Here is a 23,545-nt window from a genome sequence, read left to right as displayed (position 1 = left end):
AAAACAATTGATCAGCCAGTCAAAGCGATTGCTATGTGTATATTCTGTAGGCTGCACACTGACTTTGCATTTATGCATGCTTCCTTTAGAGTAAACTCTACTGGACTCTGTAGGATTTATTTCCAAGCAAACATGCATAGGATTGCTAAGCAAGTCCCTTTCAGAAGAGTAACTGGACTTCTGGATTCTATATATTTGTTAGCAGTATCCGAAGGCTTAAGCATTATGATGGAGTCCCTGAGATATTTTTAATGGTATTCTGACTTTCCAGGAGTCTGTCTCATCCTTTCTGAAACTCAGTTACACTACAGTGGTACCTCGGGTTAAGTACTTAATTCGTTCTGGAGGTTCGTACTTAACCTGAAACTGTTCTTAACCTGAAGTACCACTTTAGCTAATGGGGCCTCCTGCTGCCGCCACACCGCCGGAGCACGATTTCTGTTCTCATTCTGAAGCAAAGTTCTTAACCTGAAGCACTGTTTCTGGGTTAGCGGAGTCTGTAACCTGAAGCGTATGTAACCTGAAGCGTATGTAACCTGAGGTACCACTGTACTGGGCAATCCTATTATGGGTGGCAGTGAGTTCCAAAGGTCGATCAATGCAGTTTTCCCCTCTCAAAGCACTTGAGGAATCCTCATATACAACTACTGAGTGCTATGTAAAGGTATAAAAAATAATGTTGCACACAACACATCTTGGAGAAAGGAGCATATGATTGTATTTGAGGGCCGGGGCAGTCAACAGCACTGTTCAGACATTTCTCAGAACATGTGTGTACTCGGAAGTGGGATACATATGTTCAGAGGAAGCGCCTCAATAAAATTTAAAGAGCCTAAGACCTTGCAGACTGCACATGCTCACAAACTGTAGGCCAGAGCTTTCCAAGCTGTATGTTGAGACACCAGTATGTCGGCTGCATGTGTCGCGCGAATGTTCCCTGCACTCCTCCAGGGCTGGAAAGGGATAAATTCAATCTCTGGTTTGCTAGGAAAATTATATTACTGTGTCATGAAATGATGCTTATCTAAAAAGTGTGTCACCAACATGAGAAGTTTGGAAAGTTCTTCCCTATGAGGTAGGGGAGGAGTAGGTAATGTAGGACCCTCCAGATTGGGACATCAGCCCCAGCCAGCATGGCTAATGGTGAGGCGTGTTAGGAGTATAATACAAGGGCAGCTGGAGCTCAGCTTTTTGGCTACTTTTGGGTTAAGGCCTGGGCTAATAATCATGAGCAGGCATGGCCTGGTCCCCCCTCCCTTTCTACAAGGCATCCTGAGAACATCTGGACAGGGCTTTGAAGAAAGCAAAATTTCCCCATGGCATGCTCACATCTTTCTCTCTCTCTCTTCTATGGTTGCCTCCAGTTAAAGATGTCTTGACTCCAGGCTTAGGGCTTATCCACACTTTCTCTTGTCCCGCTGCCTCCTCCCTGGAGAAAACGGCAATTCAAGCTTTCCCCCCCAAATTGTCACTTGTTCTGATCTATCACTAAATAACAAGTTTTAGCTCGGAAAGAAGCGGTGCAAGGGATAAACCACTTGGATCCAAGCTTTCTAGGCATGGCATAAGTGGAAGGGTGGTGAGATCCTAGTCATAAAATGTGCAACAAAGCCTGAATGTTATGTCAGGGATCCAGCAGGCAGCTGGGACTTTGAGGATCAGAGCTTTTCTCTTCCAGGGCACAGAGCCTTGGTGCCTGGGCTGAGCAAGATTCCAAAGTCCCATCCCTTGACCGCAGAAGAACTCCCTCCAGCTCAGATATTTGTGCTCTTTTTGCACCAGTGAAACAAAATGTACTTTGGCCGGCCTTGACTCTCAAAACAGATTATTTTTGAAATGAAAGCGAAAGCTCAGCTTTCACTTTAGAAAGTCAGATTAGGGCAAATCTTGGCACATTCCCAGACATGCAAATCCTGCTGGATGCTTTGACACCCAGTTCATAGCCACTTAACAATTTGTTTTCTTGGCCACTCAAGGATGGAGATCCTGCTTTCTTGGTGTCCCCGGAATGCTGGTGTCAAATTGAATTGCAGGCTGACAAAGTCTCATCACTGATTCATGTTTCTTTGTCTCAACCCATTTGTTTTCCTACGCTCTCAATCATCCACTTCTTACTCTGCAGCCACTGTTCCCTGAATGAATATTCATTTCCCCCTCCAGACAGTAACTTATACTGTGTTTGAGATCTAGGCCTGCTGATGTGTTTGCATATATTCTGTGTCTCAGCAATATCAAATGTTTCCTCGTCCCCTCCTAGTCTAGCTGCAGTCCATCTGATCTGCTCTCTCCTTCCTGCAGCATTATCTCATTGCACCTCGGACCACTTTTGCAAATGTAAGGTGCACATTGTATGCAGAGCCCATGGAAATAATCTCCCGGGAACCTTAGGGGCAACCTTCAGGAAATCCACTTTATATGGCCCTGGAACAGATTGTCCGCATGAAAGATACATTGTCCGAGCTGTGTACAGTTGGTTAATTAAGCAGGCTGATTAATGCCAGAATGGCAGTTTATATTGCTGCTCACTGGTTTGACTTCGGTATTTAGTTCTGTTTTGCCTCATTGGAAAAGTAATACGGTGAGAAAACAAGTTTGCCAGATAACAACCAGCTACTGTTTCATTCCAAACTGCGCAGTGTGTCATTTTGCTTAATGCACCTATTATTTCAGCTGGGAAATGAGTCACTTAAATATTTTGTTCACTCTTGGATCTAGGAGTGTGCAAATGGCATGAAACTAAATGACAGAGGTCACTGTGGCAGTTTTGGTCCTGAGACAGAATTATTTCAACATTTCTCAAAACTATTTTGACCCCCTTTCCGGTTCCACAGTCCAGCACAGCCTATTTCTTTCACTGGTGAAAGTGGTGACAGCTTCTGCTGAATGGGAGGTTCAGTGTATAGGGCCAGTAATCCAACACAGGTTTTAGCAGAGGAAAGGAAAGTCTGGTGTAGTGGTTAAGTCAGGGACAGCCAAAGTGGTACCCTCCAGATGCTGTTGGACTGCAACATCCATCATCCTTGACTGTTGACTGTGATGACTAGGGATGATTGGAGCTGTAGCTCAACAACATATGGAGGTACCGCAATGGGTACCACATTTGCTGCCTCTTGGTTAGGCTGTCAGGCTAGAAGTGGGGAGACTCAGCTTCACATCCCCAAAACACATTGGGGGACCTTGAGCCACTGTCTGTCTCTCTCTCAGCCCAATCTACTTCACAGGATTGTTCTGATAAAAGGGAAAGGACAGGGAAGAACCATGTGTGCTGCCATGAGCACACTGGAGAAAGGTGAGATATAAATGTAAGAAGTACATGTCTGAACCTTTCCTAAAGCTACACCCAGGAGAATGCCAAAGGGACAAAGCAGCAGCAGTGATCACTTCTTAAATCAAGATAGGATGCCCTGTTAGATCAGAGGGAAAGCAGCCACTTCCACCAACCCAGTGTTGAAGAACACTGGTCTTCTGCCAAAGGATATTTATCCACCCTTGGCTGGTGGGAGGTGTAAGACTCCACAGCTACAGGGTTCCCACCTCCCCCTAAAATACAGACTGTTCTTCCTGTGCCATGTCCACACTATTTTTAAAGCCACTGCACTCATGCACATTGGGGCCATAGGCTTATACAACCAGCATAATGCCAGAAACACCATATGCATGAAAACAGTAGGGGGAAGGGAATGGAGTGTCAGAATTATATCCAAGGTATCATGCACTTCTAAGCATATGGAGGAGATTAAGCATATAGTCATACCTCAGGTTACAGACCCTTCAGGTTGCTTGTTTTCGGGTTGCGCACCGCTCCGAACCTGGAAGTACTGGAACAGGTTACTTCCGGGTTTCGGCACTCGTGCACGCGCAGAAGCACTAAATTGCGCTTTGCACATGCGTAGAAGCGCCGAATCGTGACCCGCGCGTGTGCACACGCAGCACTGTGGGTTGCGAACGCTGCGGGTTGCAAATGTGCCTCCCTCACGGATCACGTTCACAACCTGAGCATCCACTGTATTATACTTAGTTACTTTAAAGAGGGAAGTTTCTAGGTTGAAGTGCATTTGGGGTACACTCATGTGTTTTGTTGTGCTGGGAAGTCCCTCTTCAGTAAAAGAAAGAGTTGCATGGTGTTTCAGTGGCCTCGGGGAAGCTTGGATTCTGGTCCCCACTCTGCCAGGAAGCGCAGCTGATGACCTTGGGTCAGCAATTCTCTTCCAGCCTAATCTACCTTTCAGGGTTGTTGTGAAGATAAGGTTGAGGAGGGAAGAATCATGTGTATCACTGTAGAGCATATAGAGCTGCATCCTTTAAGTACCAAGGGAATTATAAAGCTCCCTACTGGTCTGCTTAATTTGACACAAGTGCCTTCACATTGTTCCCCAAATGGTTCTTGTCTAAACAAATGAATAAATAAACTAAGAAATCAAGCACAAGTGGTGGTTGCGGTGGGGTTGTTGACTGAATCTTAGGCAACGGAATGCTTGCTTTTCAATAGAATCACTGTCTGTTTTGATGCGCTGCTCATGCTCTCAGTGTGCATTACGGGTATCGGATGCCAAACACTGTATTGTACATGACACAGGCAAAATATCCTCCTGATAGAAGCTTTTTTCTTTTTTTAAATGCTTTTGTGCTAGACACAATGCAGGCACAATGAATGGATCCTGTGTCACCCAAATCATTCTGATTATAGCTTATTTCATAGAATGGCAGTACAGACAGGCCAGAAGCCAGACTTGCACAACTCATGGCCCACCAAATGCAATCATGTCGGGCTCACAAAGGGCTCAAGAAACCACCTGTTTTTGCAGCCTGCAAGGGACCAACAAAGCACTGAGATTGTTTGGGAGGCCACAGTGCAGGACTGACTTCAACTTGGAGGATGAGAAATTGTGCAGGCCTAGCATGAGCTTGGCTCAGGGGTCTTTCAGGCTGTAATCCTACCTTGGAGTAAGTTCCAATGCAGGGGGTTACTTCTGAGAAGAAATGTATTGGATTGTGCTGCAAGTCTATTTTTTTTTTATTATTATTACCAAAATAATCACCATGGTCCATCACTGTGTTTCACATTGACAGCTCAAGAACACAGGCTTGGGATCCCTAAACAGTAAAGGGATTACTAATCAAAACAGATCCTAAGCATGCACAATTGCTTAAGGCAGTGGTTTTCAACCAGTGTGCCGCGGCCTTGAATGATGGTCAGGGGTACTGCAAGCAACAATGGCATCTGTCCCTCTTTCCTTCCCTCTCGCGTCTCTTCCTCCCAAAGGCTTGCACAGCTGTTAGTTGCAGCAGCCCTGGCTACAAGCTCAGCAGGAGAATGCTGCCTCTGGGGTTGGCTAGGGGGTGCTGGTTGCCAGTAACTGAGGTGGCATCAGAGTAAGCAAGCAAGTGGGTCCACCAGCCCTTGCTGTTAGGAATGGGCAGACAAGTGGGAGGGCAGGCAGGTGGGCAGGCAGGCACTGCGGTGGCCTTTCTTGTGCTTGCTGTGTTCAAAGCCTGCCTGGGAGCTGAATGCCCAATGCTGAAGGGAAGCCTTTCCACCATGCAGACCTGGCAGTGCCCACTGCTGCCACAGCTGTCTCCGAAGCTGGACTCACGTTCACCTTTGGCCAATCTCCATTGGGCCATCTAGACTGGGGGCATTCTCTTCCCAGGACCCTGTGGGGCAGGAGGGGCAGCTCAGAGACCAGGGGCAGCGGAAGAGGCTGCCTGGAGGACTCCCAAGGAGAGGGGAGGGGAGAGGAGGTTGAGGGACACTCCACAAGAGAGGGTATTCGAAAAAGAGTGAGAGGCTGCCAGCTCTGCAGGCAAGGGGTGATGTAACTGGGCTCCTGAGCCCCACAGGGTTGTCCCAGAAAGAATGTAGCTGGTGGAGCTGTGGATTCGAAAAGGTTGAAAACCTCTGGCTAAAGGTCATAAGAACATGGCAAACTCAGATTGATAGCTAGCCCAACATTCTCTGCAAAAATCAATGCATGTTCAGTGGCAGACTGAAATCCATCCAATTGTTCACTAGTAGACTATAGTCGGAGAAGGGACGCGGGTAGCGCTGTTGGTTAAACCACAGAGCCTAGGACTTGCTGATCAGAAGGTCGGCGGTTTGAATCCCTGTGACGGCGTGAGCTCCCGTTGCTCGGTCCCTGCTCCTGCCAACCTAGCAGTTCAAAAGCACATCAAAGTGCAAGTAGATAAATAGGTACTGCTCCGGTGGGAAGGTAAATGGCGTTTCAGTGCGCTGCTCTGGTTCGCCAGAAGTGGCTTAGTCATGCTGGCCACATGACCCGGAAGCTGTACGCCAGCTCCCTCGGCCAATAAAGCGAGATGAGCACTGCAACCCCAGAGTCGGTCATGACTGGACCTAATGGTCAGGGGTCCCTTTACCTTTTAGACTATAGTTGATCCAGCACTGAACAAGACAATGCAAGTCCAGGTCTGAATTGCTATGCTGTAGAGCACATGCTTTGCATTCCAAGGTTTGTTCCCTGGCTTCTGCAGGCAGAGCTGGGAAAACTGACACCGTGGAGAACTGTTGCTAGTCAGTGTAGAGATTACTAATCTAGATGGACCAATGGTCTGGCTCAGTCTAAGAAAGGTTCTTCTGCTCCCCAGAGTCAGAGAGAGACAGATGGAGAGAACAAGGCTTGACTGGGCAATTCTACACAAGCTCTCCATCCTTTGCTAGCACAAGCGCACATGATTCCACAGTAGCATAATGGACAAGAGTATCATGTCATCATCCATAAACATCAAACAGGCAGTGACAACAACAAAAATATTTCAGACATTTATACTGCATTGTATCTTTTCTCAGTCTGCCATTCTTCCAAGCACATGGTTACAAACTGCAAGAAACATATTGCCTGCCTTAGGTTTTTTTTTTTTTTTAAATAAACAATTCTAATAGATTTGCAAAAATCCTTTGCTAGGACCACTGCAACACAAATCCTTGTTTTGGAAACAGATGATGAAGAGAAGCCAGCAACAGTGATTCACCAGTTGGAGTCTCAGGGCTGGAGGCTTCCTCATAGCTGCTTGAGCACTAGGAAATCTATGTCTGAGATGGCTTGCTTTCATTTCCTTATTCCACATGCCTAGTTGTTTGTATATGAATATATGTGAGAGGATTCCAAAGACCTTTCCTGGTAAACAACTTCCCCTGGCATGCAGACAGGGTACAGCTTTAATCAGACTAAAAATATGCATTACATAAGGGAGGGTTATCATCTAAAGCGAAAAGCCCTCCAGGTAGGAGAGCATCTGGGATTTCATTTTGGCATCCATACAGCTTCATTTGAAAGCATCAGAGTTTGGGTCAATGTGACCCAGACTGAACAGAAGTGGCTCAGATTTCCTTAAAAACTAAGTGATTCACAGACAGGAGAGAGACAAGAAGGCAGGCAATGCATAAAGGCTAATAACAGATGCTAGATAACATATAATTTTGCAAGTGGGTACATGAAAAACACACATACCAGGATGGACTTGTCTTTATCAACACACCATCAAGCCCTGTCTGAGGTCTGTTTTTCCTGTTACGATTGCTCATCCTGATGAGAGTGCACTTCCCCTTAGAACTACATTTTTTACCTGTGGCAATCGTACAAAGCGCAACCAGGGATTTGTAAACAATCTGCATTGCTGCTGTTGTTTAGTTACTTATTTATCTGATGGATTTATAGCCTGGTCTTCCTCTACAAAGGGTGGTTCACAAGCAATGATGATAACAAAATGCCATGATCATCATAAAACAATTTCTGAAACCAAGTAATAATATAAAATAACAGTGAACAGCGGTGCTAAGACTCTCTGCAGAATTGCATAACAGGGGCTTAGAAAACATAAAGAGAGCCCTTCTGGATCAGACCAAAGGCCCAACTAGAACAGGATGCTAGAGTCCCGCCAGGAGGACACTGGAGGGTAGCACTATCTCTGTCATTCTTTGAAAGACGATCATCAAACAGCGTGAACAAGTTTGTTTAAGTCCTGTAAAGAGATCTGAAGCCAGACTGAAATCAGTCAAGAAAGCCTGTTTCCTTCAGGGTATACCCTCCAATATTCCTCTGATGAAAATAGAGATATCTAATAAATAATAATAATAATAATAATAATAATAATAATAATTTTACTATTTATATCCCACCCATCTGAATGGGTTGCCACTCTGGGTGGCTTCTAACATATATAAAAAACATAATAAAACATTAAACATTTTAAAAAAAACCCTTCCCTATACAGGGCTGCTCAGATGGCACAGGGGTCGGAAAACTCCATACCCTCCAACATTTCTCCATAGGGACATGCTAAGGAAAAGCAGGACATTCTTGGATCAAATCAGAAACCGGGATGGCTTCTGTAAATCTGGGACGTCCCTGGAAAATAGGGAGACTTGGAGGGTCTGTCAAGGTTGATTGCAGCTGGCTTGCCAACATCCTCTCAATCAACTTGGCCAACCACTCTGTCAGTCACTTTGGTGGTGGCAGTGAAATATACAAATGAAGGCTGTGACCATGTACCCCTGTACCTCATAGTTAACCCTATTGAACTCAATGGGACTTCCTTCTTAGTAGACATGAGTAGGATTGCGCTGCTAATGACTTGCCTTAGGGATGGGGAATATATGACCCTCCAGATCTTGTTGGACTCCCACTCCCATCAGCCTGAGCCAGCATGGACAGTTTACATGTATGATGAGTGTTGTAATCCAACAACATCTGCAGGGACAGCTATCTCCCAACCAAAAACACAGTTGGAATGGTGTTACTTTGTTTCCTCGAACATTGCAAATTAACTTAAACTTCCAAAATGGCTGTCATTTAACATTGTTAAATCACCACAGACCATTGCCTCTGACCACCTCAGGCAGGCAGTCCAAAACTGGAAGCCAGGCCGAGAGATGATAGCAGCCAATAATCCACAGGCAGCTCAGAAGTTAATTTCAATAAATGGTATCCTTGAGGCCATTTTTGCTGCTTCAGTAATCTGGTTGCAAGCCAAAGTAAAAGGTGGACAAGATGAGCAAATCCACCTGCCAGAGAGAAAGCCAAAATAGAGAAATATTTCTCCCCTGAGAGGATTAGAGGAAGGATGGAGTGTATAAACTAGAGACTCAAGGAGGAACCAGCACTAAAAGCATTAAAGGAATTATTCAACAACACAATAAATCAAAGCTGCAAACCTAGTTATTAAAAGTGCAGCCATCCAACTTGGACCCCGGGGGGAACATAACCAGTGACATTACTCACAGATGAGCCACTGTCAAGACAAAACGTACAAACTAAGAGATAAACAGCAGGTTCAAAATAATAATAATGAGCTGAGATACCTATGTTCCTCCTGAGGACTCTGCCGCTTCTTTTTGCAAGGTTTTAGACAGGCACTGTCTAAATTATAGTGCCCCTACTCTTGAGGGATGCATTTAGGGTGACAGAATATTGCACTTCAAACACTCCAGTGGCTGGGGGGAGACTTTTCATGCACGCTTACAGCTCCACTTCCTACACTGGATCCTAAAGCTTGGAAGAGTGGAAACTGAAATCATAGAAGATGCATGATGTAGAGCGCAATCCTGCACAGAGGTAGGCTACTTGAATCCCACCAATGTCAAAGGGCTCATTTAATCACCTTACTCTGTTTGCAGCCACTCAGCTCCATCCTATACATACCCTCCAACTTTTCTCTGATGAAAATAGGGATGCCCTATCACATAATAATAAGAAGAATTTTACTATTTATACCCCACCCATCTGAATGGGTTGCCACTCTGGGTGGATTCTAACACATATGAAAACATAATAAAACATAAAAAACCTTTCCCTATATAGGCCTGCTCAGATGGCACAGGGCTCCAACATTTCTCCATAGGGATGTCCTAAGGAAAAGCGGGACATTCTGTGATCTAATCAGAAACTGGGATGGCTTCTGTAAATCTGAGACGTCCTGGGAAAATAGGGACACTTGGAGGGTCTGACTATGTATGCCTGAATGGACAACTTATATGAGGCCTATTTCAAGGAAGGGTGCATAGGGATTATTGCAGCACTGAATCAGATTTGTAGAGGTGTAGAGAAAGCTCTTGTTAGGTTTCAGTCACTTCTAATAGCTCTCAGTGTTTTGCAAGAGGACTATAGGGGATCTGCTCTGGGGAATCTCCCCATCTCCCCATCTTGTACTTCTCTGCTATCTGATATGGTTCGTATTGAGTCGGGGCTTCATTCTGGACTGGAGAAGCCACTCCTCTATGGTGTGTATTTCTATTAGAATTACAGCAATTCTTTCCAACATGCATCTATACAAATAAATGGGCACAGGGGTGCCAACTTGAATAAAATATTGTGTGGGGGGGTGTGTGTAAGCCCCACCCTGCATAGTTGATCACATGACACAGTGCATGCACACCATTTGAATGGCAATGTCCATCCACTTTTGGGGGCCCCAGCCCCCTCAAATATTTTATTGGGGAGCCCAAAGGGACCTCAGCCCCTAGGAGTTGGCTCCTTTGAATGCCAACTTTATGCAAATCTGTGTCCTCCTCTTTTGGGCCTCTCTTTTTTTGGCATTTTCAATCTGAAGGCCCTTTGCCTGAGTCCTTGGAAAGCCCCTGCTGGCCAGAGGCATGGCTCTGTGCCAGGCAACTTCGTATGTGTACAAACAGGAGCATTGCCATAGCAAATACTGCACCACTGTGTAAATACAGTAATAAGGGAAGTGGAGTAAGGTTTTGCTGAGAAAAAGTCGGAATAATAAACCAAACTAGAGTGCAGACTGGGGAAGTATATAAACAGCGGACAGACTGAACCCCTTACGTTGAGGGAAAGAATGTAAACATCAGGATCCCAAGTTTCTTTAAAATTACCATGAAACTAAATATCCTTGTAGCAATAAATCTGAGCTCTTGCCTGGGGATGAGCACCAAAGGGAACGATGTTATCCTTGCACCGGCCCTGAGGGAGAACTATGCATTCGCTTCACATTCCTGTGGGGACAAGATTGCTGAACAAACACGCGAACCTACTGATTAGTGGCCATCTCTGGTTAAAGAATAAATCTTTAGAAAAACACACCTGGAGAGATGCTTGACACCAAAGAAAGTGAACATGGAGCAGTCCTAAAAGTGAAATCCAATGCTATACATATTTAGTAGGCTTCCCAGCCAGGGAAAGACGGGGAGGCGGGGTAGTTACATAAGCTGCTTTCCGTTTCCCTTTGAATTTGGCTTGGGTGCGATTGAAAATGACTTGATCCAGATGAAAGCAGGCACCTGAGCCAATTTATTCAGGCAAGCATCATTAGGGAGGTTTATGTTTATAAAGAAGAAATAGTGAGGACTTTCAAACATATTGATAGCTTTAGAAACAGTGTCACTGCCAGAGATCAAGTGAAGGAAAGGGAGGGATATGAGACTCCTTGTGGAATCTCATATTTATTTGCACATTTACAGCAAGGTGGAGGAGCAGCAATCAGATATTTCTGCATTCAGACTCAAAGATGCTCATAACTTCCTGAAAAGATTCATTAGGGAATCCTTGCCTCGGAGCTCGTCTGGCTCCTGCTTCTCTCCAACACACTCACCCTCCAGATACTCGTTGGCATTCATGAGATGCTCTTTATGGATTCCCTTTGATCTGAGGCATCATCAAAGGCGAGCCGATATCTCTGAGTATTTATTCATGAATGTCTCCAGTAGAAGTAAATGCGATCTGTCTCACTCTGAAACTCTGTCCTAACACCAACAAACCGATCCGGCCCAAATCAAAGCACTTTGAGGTCTGGCAGATTTCAATGGCAGTGTTGAGCACGGCCTTCAGTCTCTCCTGTTGAAATCAATGGACCTTAGACATGCTTCATGTCAGTCAGAAGGTGTCTGAGCTGATGAATTAGCTATGAAGAGAGGGAAGAATGCTGCACTCCTAATCCAAATAGATGCTTATGCAACAGCCATGGCTACATATGTGTTGCCCTGGTAAGGTGGTGCAAACAGAACCAACCAAGGGGAGGACAGGAGAAGCTAAATATAGCATCCCATTTCCCTTTCACCTGTTTGCTGACTGAAGGGTGAAGCAAGGTTAACGGGAAGACTATCAAGCCCGAGGGTAGTTCTGCTGGTCTCTTGCAGCAGGAAAAATAAGTTTAAAGTTTTAGGGCACTTTAAAAACAAGCAATAATGCATTATGCCGGAGTATCCTTGTTCATTAAATGCATGAAGGTTACCTTCAGTTGGTAGGGGAGGGATATATAGTGTTTCAGTCACGTACTTAGGGCTTAATTGCATCTGGGAGTGAGGACAATTCAAATTCTTGAATGTCTTCCTTTGGGCAAAATTGCCAGATGGAGGGGATATGTGAGCTGCCCTGTGGATAGAGTTTGGAAATGTTGGTCCTTCTGCATTCCACAAGGGGAAGGCAAATGTCTAATCTCCCAGTCTGATAGGGGAAAGGTATATCAGTGGGATGGGAAAGTGGTACACTGCAGAATACGAAAGCCAGTGTCCAGGCAGTATCTTTGAAGAAGTGAAAGGATATCAATGGCTACTCATCATGATGGCTGTGTACCACCTCCAATATCAGAGGCAATATGCCTCTAGATACCGGTAGCTGGGGATCATGAACGGGAGACAGCTATGCGCTCATGTGTGGCTTGCACATGAATCTAGTTAGTTACTGTGAGAACAGAATGCTGGACTAGATGGGTCTTTGCTCTGATCCAGAAGGATCTAAGAAGGATCTTTGGTCTGATCCAGAAGGATCTCTCTCTAAGCCCCTGAGGAAACTGTGCAGTTTCAGTATCATGGTTTTAATAGGCCCTGACACTCCCTCCCTGCAGATGACATTCGTCGATTTCACAGTGTGACAAAACTATGACATTCATTTCATTTTCCCAGGAGCTCTTATGCAGCTTGTTTGTCTGCCAAAGCAATGCAATGGCCTATTTGGCAACCTCCTGCATCAGCTACCGAGGAGATCAAGACTTATGTATTGTTCTCTTCTCGCCAGACGTGCTCATAGTTTCTGACTTTGCACTGGTCTAGCGCCAGCTGGGATCATCTAAGGAAGGCAGGCTACAGTAAGTGATGCTACGGCTGTTGAGATGAGTTATGATAGCAGAACTGTCATCATACTCAGCAGATGAGCAGCTTCCAAGAACTGCATTCCAAATTTCCTGTCCTTCCCTGAGCACAGATATAGACATGTTCAGAGAGGCACATCCAACACGCACAGGAGAGGGATGGGAATATCATATAATTCCTCTTGTCTGCAGTCATTCAAATGGCATGAATGGTATGAAGAGCAAGGTAATGTTAAAATGTCCAAAGGTATCTAACCCCAATCAGATCTTCTTTTCTGGATGAAGCCTCCTTTCATACTTCTGCTGTATGTTCCAAAAACAGAGTGAGAGGCACCTACAGATGTTGTGTTTCAAGGCCAGAGACAGCAATAAGGCTATACTTATTAGATGAAGTGGTTTATTTACTTTCCTTGCAAACATTTACCATGCAGACTCGTGCTTTCCCTTCCAGAATTTTCTATGAGTCCTGAAGTGGACTAATTTATCCTTAGCTCAGAGCACTTTGGAATCCTGGTCTGGATCAAGCAACAGATCATAGACATTACAGGAGAGGGACTGAAAAATGTGGAGAGTTGGCATGTCTGACACTTCAAGCCTCCTCTATGTATGATGTTAGAAAGGAGATCCCATAGAGTTTATTCTCTGCTTTTCTCCTCTCAGTACTGCACCACATCTACTACACATGGATACATATGGATACAGAGGTACCACACTGTAGAAGAGATCCAGCAGAGGCAAAGGGATGAATAACAGAATCATAGAATTGTAGAGTTGGAAGGGACCAAGGGTCATCTAGTCTAACCTGCTGAAATGCAAGAAGCTTAACTAAAGCATTCATGACAGATGGCCATCCAACATCTGCTTAAAATCCTCCAAGGAACAGCTCTTACTGTCAGAAAGTTCATTCTGATGTTTAGTCAGAGAAGTGATATGGAGGAGATAAGGAGATCTCTTCATCATCACAATTTCCCTTTTCCTAATTGCCTTTGTCTTTTTCATGCTTATATTGCTACCTCACAAATGTTTCAAGACCATCTCCCTCGTGGTTTTAGTTTGTGAGAGCACCAAGAGATAGCTTTGCACTTCATGATCAAGGCTGTTTTCTTGGATTGCTGTTGCAGTAGCAATTTGGGAAAATGGTGCTGGTTGGGCTCGCTCATCCTTCTCAAATTTACACGTGGATTATGAGAGTTCATAAACTTGTATATACCCTACTTAGCCCCTACCAAACTGAGCTTTCACCTGAGAGTCTGAAAAGCACTGGACATTCTCTTTCCTTCTTTTGATTATGTTTTGCTCAAGAAAACCATTGCATGGCCTTAGGAGCAGCCTTTTTTTTAAAGCCTTAAAAAAAACACTTTCATGAAAATGTCCGATATTGTGCATTGTCATCTTCTCAGAAGTATTCCTCTCATTTCACCTTGTCCTCTTCCCCATCTGCTTAGCACATGGGATGCTCAGAGGGGGTCTGCTCTGCTGAAGGCACGAGATAAAAACATTCTAAGTCTGTTCCAAAGAGAAGCTGAGCACCTGTATTTCTTTTACTAGACGCAATTAAACTTCAGTGATTCAGTTGCCCAGTATCTGGGGAAGAAAAGTATGATGGGAAAGACATTTGCTTCTTATTTGGGTTGCAGCCCACCAGAGTCTTATTTTGTTGAAATCTGTTTTAAATGCTACTTACTAACAGTTTAAGAAAGGGGGAAAAAGAATGCCTCCACCTTTCTTTCTTTTTTTAAAGCATTAGACAGTTTTAAAAAATAGGCAACTGTCCCAGATCTAGCTGGCATTTTCAAGATTTCCCCTTCCGTCTCCCGAGGGAAAAGCCATTATCATCCTAAAGAGTCTAGTTTCAGTGGTTTCTTGGATCTATTCCTGGCTCTGCAAAAGTAATGTTGCAAGAAGCAGAGAATAAAGCATATTTCCCATGAATTATACCACAAATGCTACTTAACCACATACAGTCAGCTCTAAATGTTTCTTTTTAAGGGACTTAAATACTGTTATAGAGCTCTTAATATGCAATTAGAAAACAGGCAAATAATTATGCACTCTCCTCCTCAGCAGCTTACCCCCCTTGAGCAAGCAAAGCATTTTACCCCATCTCACTTGCATGCTAATTACATAAATTGTTTTCAGTGCAGGAGATCAGACCTAAAATGTGCCGATCAGTACCCTAATAGATATTGCTGCCCTCTCCCCTTCCCCATTGCCCCTGACCATTGGCCATGCTGGCCAAGGTTAATGGGAGCTGGCACTCGACAACATCGAGTGGGCCAGAAGTTAGCCAACCACGGGTTAGACAAATGAAGGATGTGTCTATCAGCAAATAGTAGCCAGGAAATCTAAACAGATCCTCCATATAGCAGTAGACCTCTGAATTCCAGATGCTGGAGCCAATGAGAGAGAATGGCCATCACCTGCATGTCCTGCTTCTCAGCCCTCGGCAGTCCAGTCTGTCTGGCCCCTGCCAGGCTAGGTGTGATCCAGCTAGTCAGCGCATTTGTATTTTATGATGATGCAATTGTAATAAGTGCCTTTGAGCATGTGCAGAGTCTACCACCTCACCACAACGAACCTTACCTGTGATGGATTAGGACAAAGAACATATACAAGAGTGCATGGCCCAAGTAGGCTTGAAGCCCAGGACATATTCACTTCAGAAACTGATTCTGATGTGAGTGCATTTGCCAAAACACAGCCAAAACACAGAATATCACTTTTTACAAGTTTTGAGAAATGGATGAAAGAATGAAGCAGGAAATGTCTCTTTTGTCCTTACAAGTCCAGCCCTACCATTAGCCAGAGTGAGTGAGTTGGCAGCCTCACTCCTAAGCAGTTAGGAACATAGGAAGGTGCCTTAAACCAAGACAAACCATTGTTCCATCTGGCTCAGTAATGTCTGTACTGACTGGCAGCAGCTCCCCACAGTTTAAGGATGCAGCCCTTCCCAGAGATGCTGGGCATTGAATTTGGGACCATCTACATGCAAGATAGATGCTCTTCTGTAGAGCTACAGCCCTTCCCAAAGATTGGGGAGGGGCAACCATTTTTCCTGAGCTTACTAGCCATTCCCCTCTGTTGGAAGACAGAGCTGTGTGTGCCACATAGCCTCTCTGTGCCTCCTAAACTAGCCTGTTTTTCTCCAGTGTGATGGAAGCGGCTGCCCTATTGCCAGCGTTGATTCAGTTGCCAGTCCAGTCAGCTTCTGAACATGGAGTGAGCAGGCGACAGGCGCCATCTTGTTTTGGGCTGAGTTGTCTTCATAGCTTGGCTCAAGTTGCTAATTACTGAACATTTTCTAGGATAAGCCAGTTGACAAGACTTTAATCTTTTTCTCAGGCTTTTGATTAATGAACCCTAAATCCACCCGAGTATAAATAAACAAAGAAGAGTCGTTCCTTGCATTCTCTTGCTGCCTTTTGGAGAGTGTTACATTCTTGTTCCCATTCATCATTTATTTATCTTTTTAGCCTTTCTCAATGGACAAATAGCTTCCCCTTAATAAAATTGGGAAAAGCCGAGGTTACTGCTTTATCTGCCACTGTGCTTAGTAAGACGGACATTTTGGTGCTCGCAAAATGTTTCTTTCTCCCTGCTCTCTTTCCTTCATCCCATTTGATCAGATGTCACACCATGTTATTTCATGAAAGCTGAAGATGATCTCTCTTAAGAAGCTGAGCAATAAACTTTTTTTTTTTTTTAAGGGAATGAGCATCAAAGACAGAGTGGAGAGAATAAAACGGTGCACTTTGAAACAGCTCTTATTAAAGCCATCTGGCAGCAATTTTGGCATATATAAATATGCAGGCATAGGAAGAAGTGTAACCTCTACATCCCAGGAGACATAGAAAATGCATTTCAATATTCCCCGCCCCATGGTTTACTGATCAGATCCTCTCAGGATATTGCCAGCAGGGTTGCCATACGGCTGGATTGTCCCAGACATTTAAAGAATACTGCTGTTGGCAGCAGTGTCCAGGCGGAAGTCGGGAAAATGTATGGGAAATTTGGACACTTGGCAGCCCATATCAGCAGTGCCATTTTGGCTGTTTTTCCATAAAAATAGCTCAACAACTTTGGGCAAAACTTTAAAAATATGGCAATCCTAATTGCCAGTCCAGTCTACAAAGTACTATGTTTTGTTTTGTTTTTGAAAATTATATTACTAATATGAAGAAAAATGGAATGTGCATTGCCTGCCCCTTCAGACCTTCTACTGAATGTGCAGAGGGCAGGATGGTGGAGCAAGCATGGATGTCAACATTAGGAACAGTATCTGGACTTACAATCTTGTCCTTCGGTGGTGTTATGAGGGTGGTTTTTTTCCACAGTAGGCTGTATGCCTGAGCCCCCTTCTAATTCTGGGATCCAGCAAGTGCTAAAATCTACGCAAAGATTCAAATTGTTGAAATAGCCAGACAAGTATCTCTAAGTATGGGCCATTAAGGTAACAAAAGAATTGGCTGTGTGCGGTCATGTTGTTTGGATGCAACTACTCTATTCCAAACTTTAAAATGGAAAGTTTAATGCTGGTGATCAACAAAAGAGGTTTAAAGAGTCTCTCAAAGCAAGTCTAAAAAAATGTTGTGTAAGACAACTGGGAAACACTGGCCTGCGAGCGCTCCAATTGGTGAACAGTCTTTACCAAAGGTGTCATGGACTTTGAAGACAACCAAACTCGGGATGAAAGGGAAACATGTGCTAAGAGGAAAGCACCTTTGACAAACCCTCACCGTGATCAACTCCTGCCTGGAAACCTATGTCCCTACTGTGGAAGGATGCGTGGATCCAGAACTGGCCTCCACAGTCACTTACGGACTCACTGTTAAGACCGTGTTCATGGAAGGCAATCTTACTTGGCTATGAGTGATCGAAGAAGAAGAAGAAGAGGAAGAAGGGTGCTCCCATCCTCAGCTCACTGGTAATTAGAAAGACAAAGGCCAGAACTGGGAGTTGTGTGTGTGAGCTAGACGTTGGCAAGCTGCAAGCTGGGCTTCTGGGAGACAGAACCATGCCTGATGTCTGCTGAAACCCAAGGCTGGGCTACGGGAGAAGCAAGACTCTCTAGGATGTTAATGCTATGAACCCCTCCACCATAGGCTCAGGTGGTATATATATGTAAATAAACCATACATCATAAAGACACCATAGATCTCTAGGTAAGTTCCTGGAACCCCTGAAATCTCACCCTGCTTGGTGCTTGGGGTGGTGTGCAATGTAAGATCAAGCTTTCCTCCCAGGCGCAATTGCTGCGGTAATGTCAAAGAAGGCATGTAGATTTAAATGGGGATGACATCTGATTTCTCATTGAGCGGGACCAATGTTTCTAATAACTATCACTTAGAAGTTTGTAAGCATGAATCATCGCGCCTCTGACCTCCATCTAGCAAACTCAAATGTTTCTATTCTGATGACCCCAAAATGTTCGGAAATGTCAAGAGACAGCGTGTGACAGCGTGAAGCCAACCAAGGGGGAATTATACCTCAGCAAGGAGAAACACACACGGCCTGGAGCAGTTTAAGAAGTTATTTCCTTGGTCTTTGTAGATTAGGCTACAGATGCACCAGAATGATGCCACTCTATCAAACAGTAATTATCTTCTCCTCTACTGAAAACAGCAAGGAAATGCAGGAATACACACACTACCAGCCTAAGCTATAAACACATGTGTGATTTTTCTCAAAAACTTAAGAAATTACCGGTATATCTGCAAGAAATTATAGGAAAATCCCTACCTTACTATAATAAAATAGAAACAAAAATAGCTTGTCTAAAACACCCACTTCCTGGCATTGCATAATTGTCCAGACCTTCAGAAGGGGGGCCATTTGCATGCTGAAACAGGTAACTCCTGTAGGAAACACCCCCATGCCTCTGTTTGCACCATGTTTTAAGACACACACTTGAAAGAGAGGGCAACCCCACAATGCTGGAAAGATATGGAATGCATTCCAGGTTATTGCTTCAGGGTGCGTATAAATTATGAATTGTATGTTATTGCTTTTGTTCTCTTATGAATATGGTTTCAAGAGACAGGAACAAGCACATGTTTGTCTCCTTAAGAAACAAGAATTCCAGTCTGCTTACTGAAGACACTTTTGTTGTCTTAGTCCGTTTCTTCTATGACTGAAAAATTAAATGCTTGATTTCGGTCAGGAATTGGCAGGCTGTGTTCCCTCAGGAGTTGTGAGGTGCCAAGTCCTGTCAGCTGCAGCCAGCATGTTCAATGGTGAGGAACCAGGAGAGAAGCAGTCCAACATCTGAAGAGCCACAGACCCCACACCCCTGATTTGAATGAATGCAGAGTATTGGTAATAAACATTAGACTGTAGCCAATCAGGTCCTACTCTAAGCAGACCCATTGGGAATTAATGGTGTTAAATCATGACCATTGATTTCAATGGGTTAATTCTGAGTAGGGCTAGCATTGGATATAATCCTTAATAGTGTGAAGTTTCATACAATCGCTATAACATTTAAATCAGGTTACTGCCTCCTATATGTGCAGCGTTAGAATGACTACACTGGTGGGCTACTGCAGCAGTGCATGGAACATCAGAAGAACCTCAAGTCATAAGCAAAGTACTCTCCGTTTGGGATTTTGTGGCTGAAAATAACATTTTTGGGGTTTTTTATGGTTTCAGGATCCAGTTCATCAAAATAGCATTTTCTTACTTATAGCCAGTCCTAAACATTTTTTTAAGAAAAAAAAACACTGGTTATAAAGCTCATTCGCAGGCACTTCTACAGAGTATTGTTGTGGGGATCAGATCACCAAGGAAGCAGGCAACAAAATTTAGAAAGGTTCTCATGTTGCCTGGAATCACAGAATTGTAGAGTTGGAAGGGACCCTGAGGGTCATCTAGTCCAACCCCCTGCAATGCAGGAATCTCAATTAAAGCATCCATGACAGATGGCAGTCCAACCTGCTCAATTCATACAAGTTCATTCAGCACGACACCCAAATCTCCAGCAACTTTAAAGATCAAATTTCTTTCCATATTCCCCAAATATATTGGCTTATGTATTATGCCAATGGCTAAGGGCCAAACTAAACATGCCCATTTTTTCTTTCTTTTAAAAAAATGTAAATAGTCACAACATCCTCCTGACCAGTATTGAGATTTTGGTGGGTGAGCTGTGGGACTTTGCCCTTTTGCTCACTGCCATGTTTTCAGTGAAAATCACCCCCAACCCCTAAGATGCTATAATCAAGGGTAGGGTCAAGTCTTTTTCAGCAGATCCTTGAAATCTGGACAGCCAAAGGGGCTCTGGATTTCATGAGTCTGTTGGTGAGTCTTACCTGTGGTTACCAATTCACACACACTTTTAAGTAGAACACACATAAATGAGTTCAACATGGGGAAAGCACAGCAGGCAAATAATCATAATGTGATTTTGCTGTCTGATTTTTGGCAGAGACTGAAGCTAGAAGAATTCCTTGGTGATGGTTAAATTCTATCTGGAGAAAATTCTCCAATGAATTTAGACTGAATCTAACACAAGGTACTGTTGTACAAACGAAACACAAGAGCTGAGTAACCTTTCCATGTTGACATTGATCAGATATTGATTAGAAATAGTCACTCAAGGTCTAAAACACCAGGGATTCTGTGGCAAATAGTTCACAGTAGCTTTGGATCACAAGAAGAACTCAGGATAGTGAGGGATCAAAATGTCTCAAAGCAGTTTGTCTAAAATATAAACCACTTGCATTAGGTTTTCTGCCTGCAATCTCTATCCTGAAGCCCAATCCTATGCGCAGTTACTCAAAGGCAAAGCCCAGTTTCAGTGGGACTTACTCTCAACCAGGGCTTCAATTCTATCACCTTTTACCTGGGTGTAAGAGATTATAGGCCTGAAACACCATTGAACTTAATGGGACTTACAACACCATCCTGTATATGAATCCAGAAGTAAGTGAATTTAAGACTGCATCCTTAGGGACAGATTGCAGACCTAGTCATATGTTCATAATGTGGCTTAAATGAACATGTGAGGAGCTCAGAGCACGTGCAAGTGCATTAGTTCCACCCACATCCTCGTTGCCCTCCACAAATTCAAGTCCGCAAAAGGTTACTATGAATTTAAGAACCTTGGAAAACCCAGATTACAAAACGTGCAGAAGCCTCCTTGAGTTCAGGAGGCTTCCCCAATGCAGACAGCCATCCTTGAATGTGCAGGGAGCAATGCAGATGGGGCAGAGCTGGCATGCTCATGGATGCTCTCCCCTCCTTGTGTGTTAAGCCAAATTATGAACACCCGAACAGGGCTCATGGCCGTGGTGAGGACAAGTACTGCCATACCAGCTTTTTAGGAAGCAATCTTCTAAGTCGGACCTTTGGTCCATCTAACTCATTGGCAGTGACTCTTTGAGATTCAGGCAGGGGTTTGTTTCAGCCCTACATGGATATGCTGGAAACTGAACCTGGGACCTTCTGCATGCAGATGCTCTAGCACTGAGTTATGGTCCTTCCTTGCTGGGGAGATGTCTTCAGTTTTCTATCTGATGCATGGAGGCTTTGCTCTTGACATCATTCAGAGGTCCTAATTTATGCCACGGAAATGAAGAGGAGCTGGGCACGGGTGTCTGAGCAGAGGTTCTCCGAGTTTGACTGGTGGGCTAAATGAAGTGACAGCTTCCTCCATATAAGGCAGGCGGGAGGTGAATGGGAATGGGTGAATGAATGAACGGAACTGTCTGCCTTGTTTTACTACTCCGCCTCATTAAAGAGAATCCCCAGCCCTAATCATTCAGAAAAACAAAAGAAATCCTTATAAGAAGGAACTAGGTAGAAGCTTATCCACCTGTGTTGGCTTGAAAAATGCCATCAGTCTTGATTTTGTCTTGTTTATTCAGAATTCCTGTGTTGCCACCATAAGGGGAAATTAAGGGGAAATTTTGCTGTATTAGCAAAATTCAGTGGAATATCGGATCCCTGAATGATGGTGGGTGCTGTTAACGTACTACTAAGGAACTATATGGGAACATAACTGCATGTATACACACAGAGATTTCCACAAGCATTGCAATATGCAGCCTTTCATCTCATGAAACACTAATTGCAATTATTCGGACACACTGAATCAGGCAAGCAGGCTAAGAAGAACCCAAGTATTTTAGTGGCGCTAGGGATGCTGTCATTGTCTTGCACAGCAAGTGCCTGCCTGATGCTTCTTCTCTGCCTCTGCTCTTATTGCTATTCAGTCGGCTGTGGGTTACTGGGTAGATTATAGGTGGTGCCATAGTTTTGCTGAACCTGCAAACATCTTAGCACAAAGCAATGAATGGAGGTGATATAATGCAGCACTTTGCTAGGTGTGAATGAATGGGCTGTAGCCAGCAGGTGAAGTGGACAAGAGAGAGGGAGACACAGAGTGGGATCCTACTGGCACTCAGTTCTCATCGCTATAGCTACATATTATTGTATTGTATTAATGTGCATAATGCTTTCCTATATTTTCACCTGTCAGATCTCACCTTTATAATTCTACATTTCAGGGCATATGCCCCCATTTTACAGATGGAGGAATTAAAGTAGGTCACAGAGCATTTCCACCACCCTACCACCCCAAGATGGGAAATTGAGAGGGAGGAGAAAAAAACAAACAGATTTGCCAAAGAGCGTTAACAGTTAATTAGACAACTTCAGAATATCAGAAAAGTCCCTCTAGGTTATCTCAATGGTTTATCTAGCCTAGTGCTTTGCTTCCATCAGTGGACAGCTAGATACCCCTGGGAATAGCACAACAGTTCTCTCCTGTTGTTAGTCCCCGGCATTTGGTATTCAGAGATATACTGCTCCTGTACATGGAAGTTCCTTTTAGCTATTGTGGCCAATAACCTTTGAAACAAGAATCAAAACCACTTGGCTCTCTCTCTCTATATATATACCTCTGGTCCTTCTCTGCTAATGCACACACCTCCCTCCAGATAGTGCCTTGTTCTGGGTGCTAGACAGAGGTCTGTGAGTAGTAGCAACACATTCCTCACCAAACAGCATTTACGTAATGCCACAATCATCGCCCAAAATGCACTTTCTGTTTGAAATTGGTACAATTACGCCACTGTGAAAAAAATGACCATAGTTTTGCATGCTATCCATACTGGCGGTTCGCTCTTAAACACACACAGACACACTCCTAATGCTCCCGCGTCTCTCTCTCTCTTTTGGCATCACAGTAAATGATCACATCAATTAAAAAAAAACAAAAAACAGCATGTGCTCAGAGAGCATCCTTACCCTCTTTTTAAAGAACTGAAAAGCGGAACACTTCTTGACTGGGAATCCATTCATGTCTTTGTTGACCATTTTCCTCGAGGGAGGCGGACACACAGCGATAGATCCAGGGCAGGACTCCCTTTCGCTAACAGCGCATCTGTTTCGCTCAGCGTCCCTCCTGCAGCCGGTGAATGAAGACAGAGCAGGGCAGGAGAAGCACAGGCTGGGCTCAGGCGACTTATCTCCTCTTACACATTCA

General features: G+C 44.2%; 1 protein-coding gene across 1 annotated transcript in view; it reads right to left on the bottom strand.

The window, feature by feature from the left end:
- The window catches only part of SGK1 (serum/glucocorticoid regulated kinase 1), a 75,424-nt gene extending 51,879 nt beyond the window's left edge, over positions 1 to 23,545 (bottom strand). Inside the window, exon 1 of the mRNA XM_083435031.1 lies at positions 23,308 to 23,545. Coding sequence (XP_083291157.1) covers positions 23,308 to 23,376 — 69 coding nt within the window. The 5' untranslated portion in view covers positions 23,377 to 23,545. The remainder of the gene's footprint in view (positions 1 to 23,307) is intronic.

The sequence above is a fragment of the Podarcis tiliguerta genome (genome assembly GCF_965153285.1).
Source record: "Podarcis tiliguerta genome assembly, chromosome: 3".
Lineage (NCBI taxonomy): Eukaryota > Metazoa > Chordata > Lepidosauria > Squamata > Lacertidae > Podarcis > Podarcis tiliguerta.
The sequence above is the reverse complement of the archived record's forward strand: the minus strand, read 5'-3'. Positions and strand labels throughout refer to the sequence as shown.